This window comes from Panthera leo, chromosome B2 (genome assembly GCF_018350215.1).
Source record: "Panthera leo isolate Ple1 chromosome B2, P.leo_Ple1_pat1.1, whole genome shotgun sequence".
In the NCBI taxonomy this organism is placed as follows: Eukaryota; Metazoa; Chordata; class Mammalia; order Carnivora; family Felidae; genus Panthera; species Panthera leo.
In genome coordinates, this window is record NC_056683.1 from 105,509,913 (window position 1) to 105,522,382 (window position 12,470).

At 41.9% G+C, this 12,470-nt stretch overlaps 1 protein-coding gene across 3 annotated transcripts in view; it reads left to right on the forward strand.

The window, feature by feature from the left end:
• Positions 1 to 12,470, forward strand: part of DCBLD1 (discoidin, CUB and LCCL domain containing 1) — a 67,304-nt gene that overhangs the window by 21,639 nt on the left and 33,195 nt on the right. For 2 of the 3 annotated variants that reach the window (XM_042939685.1, XM_042939684.1), the window contains one exon: positions 667 to 879. In XM_042939685.1, the coding sequence (XP_042795619.1) occupies positions 667 to 879 (213 nt within the window). Of the gene's footprint in view, positions 1 to 666; positions 880 to 12,470 lie in introns of those variants that run through there. The other variant, XM_042939686.1, reaches the window with a different exon arrangement.

Genomic DNA, 12,470 nt, shown 5'->3' on the forward strand with positions numbered 1-12,470 from the left:
TTCTGCGAAGCTGCCCTTGCTGCTTTTTTTGTGTCTCTGTCAATACCAGGTCTGGTTACGTGGCAAGCGCTCAATGCACTAGACCCTCGACAATCTCTAATGACACATCCTGGGTCTATCAGGAACCTTCACAACTGTGACTGCCATTAACTGAGATACGAATGTCAAATGGCTGCTAGCCTCCTACAGGTTCTCACTCTCCTCTCAGCCTGGGTCTCAGATTCTACCAGCAGCATGTGGCGCACATTTTCTTGTGTAGCAGTATGGTGACCCTCTAAAGCGTGTCAGATTATTTTCTCCATCACAAATTATTGCGTGGCGTTGCCACAAATGGCAAATGTGTGAGTGTCGAGGGCCTACTCTGCAAGTTTCAGTGGGTAGATAAATAGATGGTTAGAAAAAGTAGTGTTATTAAATGATGTGTTTGCCAAGGGCTTTCCATTCTAGTATCGGAAACATTTTGATCAATATTCAGAAGATTAAACTGGGAAACCAGATGAAATACCCTGAAATAATAAATAATTTCTTCTTCCTCTTCTTCTTTTTTTTTTTAGCTTTTCTCTCTGCAAAGAAGGAATAAATACATGACTTGGAGATTGTACTAGACTCTCTCAATGCTCGATAAGAATTAATTTCACTTCTTTCATTCCTTTTTTTCTTTACCAGGTGATGGCTGTGGGCACATAGTGACCTATCAGGACAGCGGCACAATGACGTCTAAGAATTATCCAGGGACTTACCCCAATCACACTGTTTGTGAAAAGACTATCAGAGTACCAAAGGGGAAGAGACTGATTCTGAGGTTAGGAGATTTGGATATTGAATCCCAGACCTGTGCCTCTGACTACCTTCTCTTCACCACCAATTCCGATCAGTATGGTAAGAAAGATATCTAGGTTTCTGTGAGCATGAAATGATTTGAAACTTGGGAGGGAGGGCAAGTTGTGTGTTCATTAGTATTATAGCCTGGGAAGATTAGAAGAGAAGCTTGCTTTTTGTAAATTCTTAGCATAGCTCATATGGATACACTTGCTTTGTAAGTTGCAACAAAGACATCTAAGGAGATTTAGTGTTAGCCTTACATGTATTCCAGGAGCTTTGTTTGCATTTATATCTTGCTGGGAAGAGAATTGGAGATGTATGGCATTTGGCTGAAACATCTACAAGTCATTCATTCATGTGGCAAATATTTATTGAACAGTAATGGGGTATTCACGAACTCTGTGGGATATAGCAGTGAAAAAACAAAGTTCCTCCTTTCATGGAGCTTGCACTGCCGGGGAGGGGAGGTGGAAAATCAAATGCATCTATGATATGAGAGGTAGGGAGAAAGAAAAATAAGAATAAGAGGGGAGCCTGGGTGGCTCAGTCAATTGAGCATCCAACTCTTGGTTTTGGCTCGGGTCATGATCTCATAGTTCATAAGTTCAAGCCTGGCATCGGGCTTGGTACTTACAACACAGAGCCTACTTGGGATGCTTGCTCTCCCTCTCCCTCTCTGCCCCTCCCCTGCTCATTCTCCATCTCTCCCTCAAATAAACTTAAAAAAAAATTTTTTTTAAAGAAAAATAAGAGTAAGAAAAATAAGGCATCCTAAGGTGATACAGGGCCTGTTTTTGAGTGGGTTTCTACTACTTCACAAGGGACGGTCAGGAAGATTTCTCCAGTAAGAGAACATTTGACCAGAGACCCAAGTGACTCGAGGGAATGGACCGTGCATGTCTGAGGTCAGAGTTTTCAGGGTAACGGAACGGCAAAAGCAAAGGACAGTTTTCAAAACAATCTTTTGAAACTAAGCTTTTTTTGTGCTTTGTGGTGTGCGGTTAGTACATTGGAGTCTGCAGTCACTGTAACAGTGACCCTGTGATCCTGAGCCCAAGGAAACAGCGTGGATTTAGACAATTCAAAAACAAAGACAGAATCTTATGTACAGGGTCTATTGAGGTTAGAGGTTTTCTGAAATTCCCTATGCATACAACTCCAAAAATGATGCAAGTTTTGTCTACCTCCTAGCTCTATAGGCAACGTCTCAAACACACACAACTTTCAATGTTGTATTTACCTTTGCACACAGATGTGTTTCCTCTCTCCTGGCTCCTCCTCCCAGCGTGGAGGCCCAGACTAGCCTGGAGACCATTCAGATATGTGTGTTTATCTAACCCCCATGGGGGGAAGAAAAATCCAAGATTTTTGTATCCCTGGGAATATTATGTCTATTTTAATGATGACTGAATTGCTCTGACAGAGTAAAGATAGTTGATTTCATGTGATTGGTTGCAACTTTTTAACTCCACAGTTTGATTCAAATGGGAAAAATGAGAATTCCAGGGTTGCTTAAGGCCCCTGGGAACACTTACTGGTGACCAAATGTGTATTATTTTTTGGAAGCACTCTTCAGGGAAACCCTCATTAGCCAGGAAATTTCATTCACATTCAGAGGAGAGGGTTGAGTGTCAGAGCTCTCCTGTAAAATATGGGGCAAAGCACTGCAGGGCCAGAATCGGCTTTTCCACACTGGTGTCTCCAGGGGAACATCTACTTTCTTGAAAGGTGAGCAGTTAATTCCACCTGCTGATAGAGCAGCAGAGTAGTCCTGTCCTCTGTTGTTTTGGGGCTCTCTCAAATCAGAGGCGAGGTGAGAAGAACTAGAAAGGGGAGCAAATCATTCCGGAGCAGGATTGGACAGTGGAAGTGGCTTTCCCACACTGTGACTTTACTTCATCATCTCCTATGTGTATTCGCGAATATACAGAAAGGAGGAAAAGCATGGGATGAACTACATATTAGGAGGTAGATTCCCAGGTGCTCATGGTCAGCTTCTGGGCACCGACCTCTACATTTCTAGACTCTTGAATTTTCAAGACTAGACCCTTCACTAGGAAATGAGTAATGCCTTACAATTCACCTGTAGCAGTAAAGCCAAGTAAATAAAATTTTCTCTTTATGTTTTATTATATATGGTTAGGTTTATCTTTTTTTTTTTTAATTTTTTTTTTAACGTTTTATTTATTTTTGAGACAGGGAGAGACAGAGCATGAACATGGGAGGGTCAGAGAGAGGGAGACACAGAATCCGAAACAGGCTCCAGGATCTGAGCAGTCAGCACGGAGCCCGATGCGGGGCTTGAACTCACAGACCGCGAGATCATGACCTGAGCCGAAGTCGGCCGCTTAACCGACTGAGCCACGCAGGCACCCCTAGGTTTATCTTTTAAAAACAGAATATATGCTCATTGTGGAAATAAGCATATTCAGTGTCTGTTGTGTGCCAGGCACATGCTTGACCCTTACATAGGTTTTCTAGAACGCTTACATCCACCTTGGAGGTAAATGTTATTTTCTTACCTCCTTTCTACAAGTAGGGAAACTGAAGCACAATAAGTTGGGGTTTTTTGCTGGATTTTTGTTTTCTGTTTTTGACTAACATGCCAAAAATCACACAGCTCAGTAAGGGATGAGAGGAGGATTTATATCGATGTCTTTGTGGCTCTAAGACCTCCGTTTCCAGATGTCTGCTTCTCTGTCCCAGGACCACCCCTCAGAGAAAACCACAACAAAGTCTCAGCCCAGTATTACATCATACAGCAGTTTTGTCTGACATGCAGGTGTAGTTAATGTTTTTGGCTAGGGATTTTTTTTAATCTTTATTTATTTTTGAGAAAGAGAGACAGAATGTGAATGGGAGAGGAGCAGAGAGAGAGGGAGACAGAATCCGAAGCAGGCTCCAGGCTCCAAGCTGTCAGCACAGAGCCCGATGCAGGGCTCCAACTCACGAACCACGAGATCGTGACCTGAGCCAAAGTTGGAGGCTTAACTGACTGAGCCACCCAGGCGCCCAAATTGGCTAGGGATGTTCTTAAGATGAAACATTTAAAGATGCTCAGTATTTTTCTTCTGTGGCTACTTTAGAGATTTCCTGATCGGTCGTGCTAAGGCAAACCCAGTAGACAAGGATTACAGAAATCAGCAATAAAAGAAATACCTGGAAAGAAAATTAGGATATTTCCGTCCTGTAAGAATATTTTTTTTTAAATTAAATGCTTATGCTTAGGGCCACATATAGAAAGTGTAGACATGCATATGCTATATGTGTTGTGTGCATGTTTGTATCTTTTGTAGTTTTGAAAAGCATTCTGAGAGGAGCCACTGACTCCTATCTATGTGCTTATAATATTGAATCCAGTGACGTGAATGTAGTAGATCGACTCAGTGAATCAATGATTTTTTGAAAAGTGAATCAACAAGTTCAATGATAAGGAACCAGTTCACTAAGACATGTTACAGTTAGTTGGCATATTAAACACATATTTGTTTAAAAGACTATTAATATGGGAAGATGCTTATGATATACTATTAGGTAAAATATGAATATACACTAATATTATATCAATTGGGAAAAAAAAAATCTTCACATCAACTAAGACAACATAACTTCAGGAGAATCTTTTTTTTCTTAAGTTTATTTCTTACGTTTATTATTATGTCTGAGAGAGACAGAGTGTGAGCAGGGTAGGGGCTGAGAGAGTGGGAGACATAGAATCCGAAGCAGGCTCCAGGCTCCGACCTGTCAGCACAGAGCCTGACACGGGCCTTGAACTCACGAACCGCAAGATCATGACCTGAGTTGAAGTTGGACACTTAACCGACTGAGCCACCCAGGTGCCCAAACTTCTAGAGAATCTTAAAGTGAGACTTCAGAAGTTTTAACTATGGGTATTGTTATATCTTCTCTCCACTTTCTATTTTTTCTTTAACATCAGATGTTAATATGTTAATAAACAATAGATTTCCTTTGACCAAAAATACTAACTAGACCAATATTTTAACTTAGTTAAAATAGTCCCCTGGTCAGTTTGAACTTCCCTAAGGAGTGCAGGCATCTGCAAAGGAGGAGGAGGGAGGAGGGAGGAGGGAGGAGGGAGGGACAAGTGCTTTGTCATCCTGTGTCCAGCTGGGGGTGGGCATTCCTGTGGGGCTGTTGCCCAGGTCCCTGGGAGAGTGGGAGGTTACTCTGCAGCCAGTGTAGCTACAGGACCTGGCATGACCATGGAGGGAGAGCCCTAGTAGTGCAGGGTCTCCAGGATCCATAACACTTGTCTGGGCTGGTGGTGATGGCACAAAGTGCCTGCCCAAGGGCAGCAGTGGAGAATGTATGTTCTGGAATACCTCTTTGAAATCCCCATATATGACAGCTCTAACAATTACATGCGTGACTGAAATAGCTGAGTAGTTTTCGTTTATCCAACTCAGTTTTTTTCATTAACCAATGAATTGTTAAAACCCATGCCAAGAGATTTTAAGGCTCAACACTATCAGAATTTTGAATGTGGAGTTAATGTTTTGAAAAAGAATAATGTTTTCTGGCATTAGTGTTAGTAAGCTTTGCCAAGAATGGAAGTACTTGGAAAGCTGATTGCATTAACAATTGTGAGTATGCTGAAGTTCTGCACTTTTAATCATGATGCAGTTCATTTTTAATATGCCAATTTTGTTTTAAATGTTTGGTTCATATACTTTGGGCACTTTTGTAATCCACACTCATGGTAGTAAAATGCATTGTAAACAAGTGTAAACCACACCAACTATCACAGTAATCAGGCAAAACATGCACTTGATCTCATTGCTTTTAAAAGGCCTAATAGAGACAAGGTGGGATTATTCTTCTTCTGTTTATCACATATTATAATTATAGTTGATATTTCAGGTTCAATATCAGTTAGAAGAATTCCATATGTATTTATCACTGAGTTAAGACACTGATTATTCCTTTCAAAATACCCTTGAAACAGCCAGGATGCAGCAAAATTGACAAAGTAAAGGTATATCAACCTTTTTTTGGGAAAACAAATTTTAAGGGCAAAATAAGTTTTTAAAGATATCTTTATTTTTTTTATTTTTATTTTTTTAAAGATATATTTAAATACAAGTTTTGCTTTTAAACTTACAAAGCATTTGGATCTAAAATATATATATACACTGACTTTCAAGATCATGTGTGCTAATATCCTGACCACGCCCCCGCCCCCCCCCCCCCCCCCCCCCCCCCCCCCCGCCAAAAGTAACAAGTATAGTTTGCTTAGTAGAGGTTGTTTTCACTCTAACTGTGGAAATTCTGGGTTTCTGTTCAAGAGACCAAAGAAACTGAGACTACCTTCCAAAGAAACACGATCGTCTCATGAACATCTCTTTTCTGTTCCAGGATTCAGCTAGGGTCACAAAGCATTCAGTTATCATGACTCCTCCATCTGCTTTAATCTGGGAAAGTTCCTCAGTCTTACTTTGTCCTTGTCCAGTTTTGAAGAGTTCCAGCTACTTATTCTGTAGAATGTTGATTTGGGTTGGTTTGTTGTTCCTTCATGATTGAAGTCAGATTATGCATTTTTGGCAAATATAACATTATACCTTTTTAAAGTGATCTTTGAGGGGCACCTGGGTGGCTCATTCGGTATGAGTGCCCAACTTCAGCTCAGGTCAGGATCTCCCAGTTGGAGAATTCGAGCCCCACATCGCGTGGGGTCTGCTTCAGAATCTGTCTTCCTCTCTCTCTGCCCTTCCTTCACTTGCTTTCTCAAAAATAAATAAACATTTTTTAAAAACTGAAATAAAATGATCTTTGAAAGGCCTGTTTGCAAAAACTTCCAGCATTAGAAATTGTGAGGTCATATGTTCCCCCCCTCCCCAGGAATGCAAACTAAGACTGCATTGTTTTCTTTGTTTCTTTTCACAGCTCTTTGTCAGGTGGGCTCTTTTTGGCATTCAAAACTACATTCATTTAAGTATTTCTAGTGTCTTCCCAAAACAATTCGATTCCTTGTTGTTCAAAGAGGTCAGTGTACTAGGAGCCTTTGAAAAACACAAATCTAAGGTGGCACCTTTTCAGAGGAAACTTATCTTATATTTGGGCACATAAGACCACAGAACCTTCACTGAGGTAGCCAACACTACTCTAGGGTTGAACAGGTTCACTTTTAAGCCTGGATTTGAAGATTAAAACAGAGAGTCTATTTAAATAATATATCTTAAAATTTAGAATTGTTTCATAGTACAGTTCAGAGTGCTGCTTTGGTACTGATTCTCCATCTCTGGCCTTTTATATTCACAATGTAAAAAAATAATAGAGGTTAATTATATAAAACATTAAAATATCTTGAACTTTGGGAAAACGTAGATGCTGCTTCAGATACTGTGTTATACCAAAATACCTACATTTAAAGTATGAAATATCTAACTTTTATTTATGACACTAAAGAGGGAGGGCTGTGAATGCATACTAAAGGTCATTATTCTCAACTTTAAAACTCTTCATGACTCATCCGATGGCTAAGTTCCATTTCCGGTCTTGCTGACCAGAAAGGACCTGGAGATTTGAATTCACTCAAGAGTTTTGTTTCTGCTGCCACTGCCCTCAGGGACCCCAGAGGAATTGTCATTTCTGTTTTCCTGATGTTTCAGGAAGATTGACTGGGTCCCAGTTTCCCTTGAAATTTGGCCTTCCCTGGATGTGTGAAGTTTAGGGTTGTTCTTGGACAATGGACTTGCTGGAAGAATCTGGGTGGAAACCAGATAGTGGCTCTTCAGGATCTCAAATGACCTTGCTCTGATGGAGTCTCATAGGCTTCCCCACCCGGGTCACTGTGGATCAATAAAACCAGGCTGGCCTTCAGCATTGATTGAGATTAAGGCTGTCATTTCTGCCTAGATTTCTCACTTGTGCTGAAGAGTGTGGACTCTGGAATTAGACTGCCTGCCTTCACATTCCTGCCATACTGCTTATTTTTTAATTGCTTAACCTTGAGCAAGTTATGTAGTCTTTCTCTGTCTCTATCCCCCATGTTTAAAATGGGCAAAACAGTACTATCTAGCTGTATATGGGTAATCGAGGCACATATGTATAACTTAAACAAATGAGGCCTGGCACACAGGAAGCACTCAGCAGGTGTGAGCCATCATCCTCATCGCTCCCACCGGTCCACTCTTAGCACCCTGAATACTCCCCTTCCACCCAGTAGAGGCTGAGCTGCCGCACCCTACCCTGCTGGTGCATTCCTGGTCAAATCATTTTGCCCAAAGCATTCCAAGCACGTGACAAGGGTTCCCCAAGCCAGAAACAGCTCCCTCTACAGATTTTCTCCATCCAGCCTTGTGAGATGAACCAAGAACACATATTCTGCAAGCCCACAGTTGGTTGTGTTTCTGTTTGGCTTTTTTATTCTCACTGCCAGGCTACATCTTTGTTTCTTGTGGAAAGAGCCTCCCCATGTTTCCCTCTCTCCTTTCACCAGCCTCTCTTCCCTCCAGGCTAGCCAAGCTATCTTGTTGAATAGAATTATAATTTCTTTCTTTCCGTATTTTGAAAGTTATTAATTGTATCCCCCTGGTTACAGAAACTTGTCAGGGTGGCATTCAAGGCTCACTCACTCTCTTCCCCACCTTCATTTCCAGCTCATTTCTGGGTCTCCCCATGTCTGTGTCTTTTCCACATCACATTGTACACATCACATTGTACAACTTTATGCCATTGTACATTTGTTGACGGTGTTCCTTCTATGGGTCTCCTTTCCTTCCCCTGTGTTTCCCACCCCTTCTAACACACACATACACACATGCGCATGCATACGAACTAAATCCAATGCAATTTACCCAACAGCCTTCTCTGATGTCCAATAGCCCCGCTTACTCTCTCTCTGAGGCTTGTGTTGATTTTCTAAGCCTTTACTAGAGCACGAATCTCAGATTGAGATCATTATGTTAGCTTCTTTACACAAGGTGCAGGGTTCCTTGAGCAAGAAATTGCATTATATTCTTTTTTTTTTTTTTCAGTAGCCCTGATACTTAGCATAGTCTTGCGATTGCTGATGCTTATTGAACATTTAATGAATCTGACTGCATGTAGCTTGGTTTTGGCAAACATATATTTAAAAATCTGGATTTTTACAAAAGCTCTGCAAATATCCCCTCTGCATTTTCAAAAAGACTCGATTTACATAAAATTTTAGGACTCTGCTTATTATATAGAAAAGACCATAAAGTACTGTAGAAGGTGCTTACACGTGAACATTCAGTTATATGCTGTACCCTGGGCTTAGTTCTTTAGAGTCACTATCCTCTTTCACTGTCATGATGGCCCTAAGGACAGGGCCTATTATTAACATCCACAGTTAAGAAAACTGAAGCTCAAAGACCTCAGGTAACTCGCTTATCACTCTACTAGATCTGGGTGGGATTCAAGTCTGGGCATCTGATTACAGAGACTCCACTCTTAAACCCTGTAATGTCCCAATTCTGCATGACAAAAACCATCCGATCCAGTGGTTTGTGTAGAGGAAAACCTGAGCTGTAGTTTTGTCATTTGCTGGAAGAGATGGAAACTTCTCCAGGCCTCCCCATAGAGGTATCCTGAGGAGAAGACGGAGTTCTGAGAAATCACTCACATACAGAGTACCAGTATAAAGTTAAGGTTTAAACGAAAATGCTTCCTAGTCAGCATGCTTAAGGAGGCATTGTGGTTAGAGGTAGAAAGAAACCAGCTTACCACAGGAGCCTCACGGTAAATTGATTAAATCAGTTGTGGTCTGCTAAATGATTTGCGATATAGAAAAACTCAGAACCCCAAGAATTGTTCTCTTACATTTCTGGCACTTCCACCTCCACTCCCAATATTTTTTTTAACCGTTGTCCGTGATCTAGAAGTACAGTGATGGGAAGCCAACTGGTAATATTTATATTACACTAGGAACAAGAGAAACGGGAAAAGTGGGAAATGATACTAAGCGTTTTAATTCCTAACTGCAACACAACTTCTATGATAATTTTTAGAAAGATACACATCTGGCATACTGCATTATACCCTGTCTGTTGATTTTTTAAAAATCCTAAATAGGGAGAAAGCACAAGATTAGTAACTTCTATTTTATAAATGGTTTATGTCTCCCAGCCAATATTATGAAGCATGCAAAACTCTTACAACTTTTGAAAATAAAACAAAAGCCTTCGAAGAAATTTCTAGCTTGTGCAAAGTTGTTTTGGGCTTCAAGTCTATTTTGTTCTGATTGGGTCTGCGTTTTGGACATTCTTGGGAAAGACTACTTTTTGTTTATGTGTTTTTTTATTTTGTTTTGTCTTTTATGCCATGATAGAATTCAAAAAGAAACTTATTAAGAAAGGTTATATTGAGGTACCTTCCACACAAGGTACCTCATTGACATAACTGTAAGCCTCAGGGAGAAAAAGCTATGGGCCTCCTCCTCCTCCTTTTCCCCAGATCCTTCTTCCCTGGAGACACTGTGATGAGTTTCAGTAACTGCCATCTTTTGTTGGGAGAGAGGGAATGGCCTAGGTGGGTTGTGAGCCCTGGTGTTCCAGCATCTCTTGACCTGCGTCTCATAGCCCCAAGGAAAGCTGCACCTTTGTCTTGGAATCTGCCTGGTTCATTTATCATCTGTCACTGATTTTTGTCTGGGAACCAGAGACCAAAACTCTCCAGGGATACGTATCCACTTACATTCTTACGTGACTATGGTTTTAATAGCATAGTCCAGGAATATCCTTTTTTATGCTAATTTCTCTCCTTTTCAAAGAAAATGGCCCTGAAAATTCTGTAATTTTGTACGATGACCCTACTGCAATTGGCAGGCGAGGACAACCGTGCCATCTGACTGCACTGAAAAAGCAAACGGAAACCGGTCGCAAGTGTGAAGGCGTTTGCAGCTTCAGCATTTCTAGAGGTTGCTTTATCAGCACGCCTCCGAGCACAAATCCGGGCCGCTCCAGCTACCACCTTCCTGGCAGCCAGCAGCGTATGATGTGGCTGGCTCCTCCCATGACACTCCCTTGGAAGGGTCACTTCGACTCATCGGCATGTTCTTATCTGTCATGAGAAATTAAATGTGTGTTTCAGAGGGTGTTCATCAGGTTAATGAAAGTTTTCAGGAGGTTGTTTTGTTGTTGCTTAATTTGATTTATGACAGAGCTCTCAGGAGTTAGGTTTCTCTTTGGTCTCTGGTTTTTGTATGGTTATGGGTGGGCAGGAGTCTTTTTTTTTTTTTTTTTTTTTAATGGCATACCCACCATTTTTAAAACACACCCTTTCACAGAGGAAACAAAAGCTTAGTTTCATCAGTTTCAAAGTGAAATGCATATGCCCACCCAAAATGGCTTGGAGCAGTTATCAACCACACTATTATTGCCTTGTAATGTAGAGTCCCAGACAGTCCTCAGAGAATGTAGCAGTAGCATAAATTGTAGTACAGAACAGATTGTCAGATTGCCAGACAAGCAAGAGGATTCTGGGCTTGGCTCGGGGCAGTTTATTCTTCCTTGTAGGACAGTTTTCTTTTATTCACACGAAGAAAGATAAAGGTTTCCCTCTCAGCTGCTCATGGAACAGTAGCTCCAGACAAGGGATGTGTTGAGAGGAACTGGCCTACTGTGCTCAATGAAGGCAGCTCCTACGGTTCCTGGCCTTTTATCCTTTTGTCCAAGGAATCAGCCCATTGTCTGCCAGGTCTTGGTCTCCTGTCTGGTGCCAGATGCCACGGTGCTATTCCGTTTGGTGTCACTGATAGCCCTTCCCACCATCCAGGGCTACCAATTCAGTTTCACAAAAGGGAGAGGTGTTTATCTTTCCTGATTTGTCTGCCTACTTGATGAACTAACTGCTTTTCTGCTGTGCCCCAGTCTGGTGGGAACTGGGGATGGCGAAGTAAGAAATCTGCTTCGCCGACAAGGTCAGAGGTGAGGGAGAGTGGGAGCTACCAAGTCCAAGGGCTGCAAAGCACACAGCACCGCCGCTTGTGAAGCAAACGCCCGTGCAGAACTGTGAGTCCTATATGGAGGTCTGCTCATGTTCTTAAGACCCCCTCAAGAAAGACTAGTTCAGTCTGTGAACTGAGACAGGTTTACCAGTCCAGGAACACTGCCCAGGACAGAGACGGTAACCATGGACAGAGTCACCACGCTTTCATTTGGGTTTCCATTGGAATTGTCTTTGTGAATGTTTAAGTATAGGCGTAGACCCTTTTTAAATTTTTTTTTCAACGTTTTTTATTTATTTTTGGGACAGAGAGAGACAGAGCATGAACGGGGGAGGGGCAGAGAGAGAGGGAGACACAGAATCGGAAACAGGCTCCAGGCTCCGAGCCATCAGCCCAGAGCCCGACGCGGGGCTCGAACCCACGGACCGCGAGATCGTGACCTGGCTGAAGTCGGATGCCTAACCGACTGCGCCACCCAGGCGCCCCCGTAGACCCTTTTTAAAAGTCGGGATGGAGACTACTAACAGTGACATATATTGTCTGGCCAGCTGAGGGTGGAGACAGGCTTTTTCATAAGAAAAGGTATAATCCTCCACAGAGTTTGGCTGAGAACTGAAAACATTGCTTGGCACAAACTGGTAGGACCCTTCAGTGCTTTCCCATTATTTTTCCCTCTCACAGCCAGTCACATTTTTTCTGTTTTCATCTCTTTCCCCTT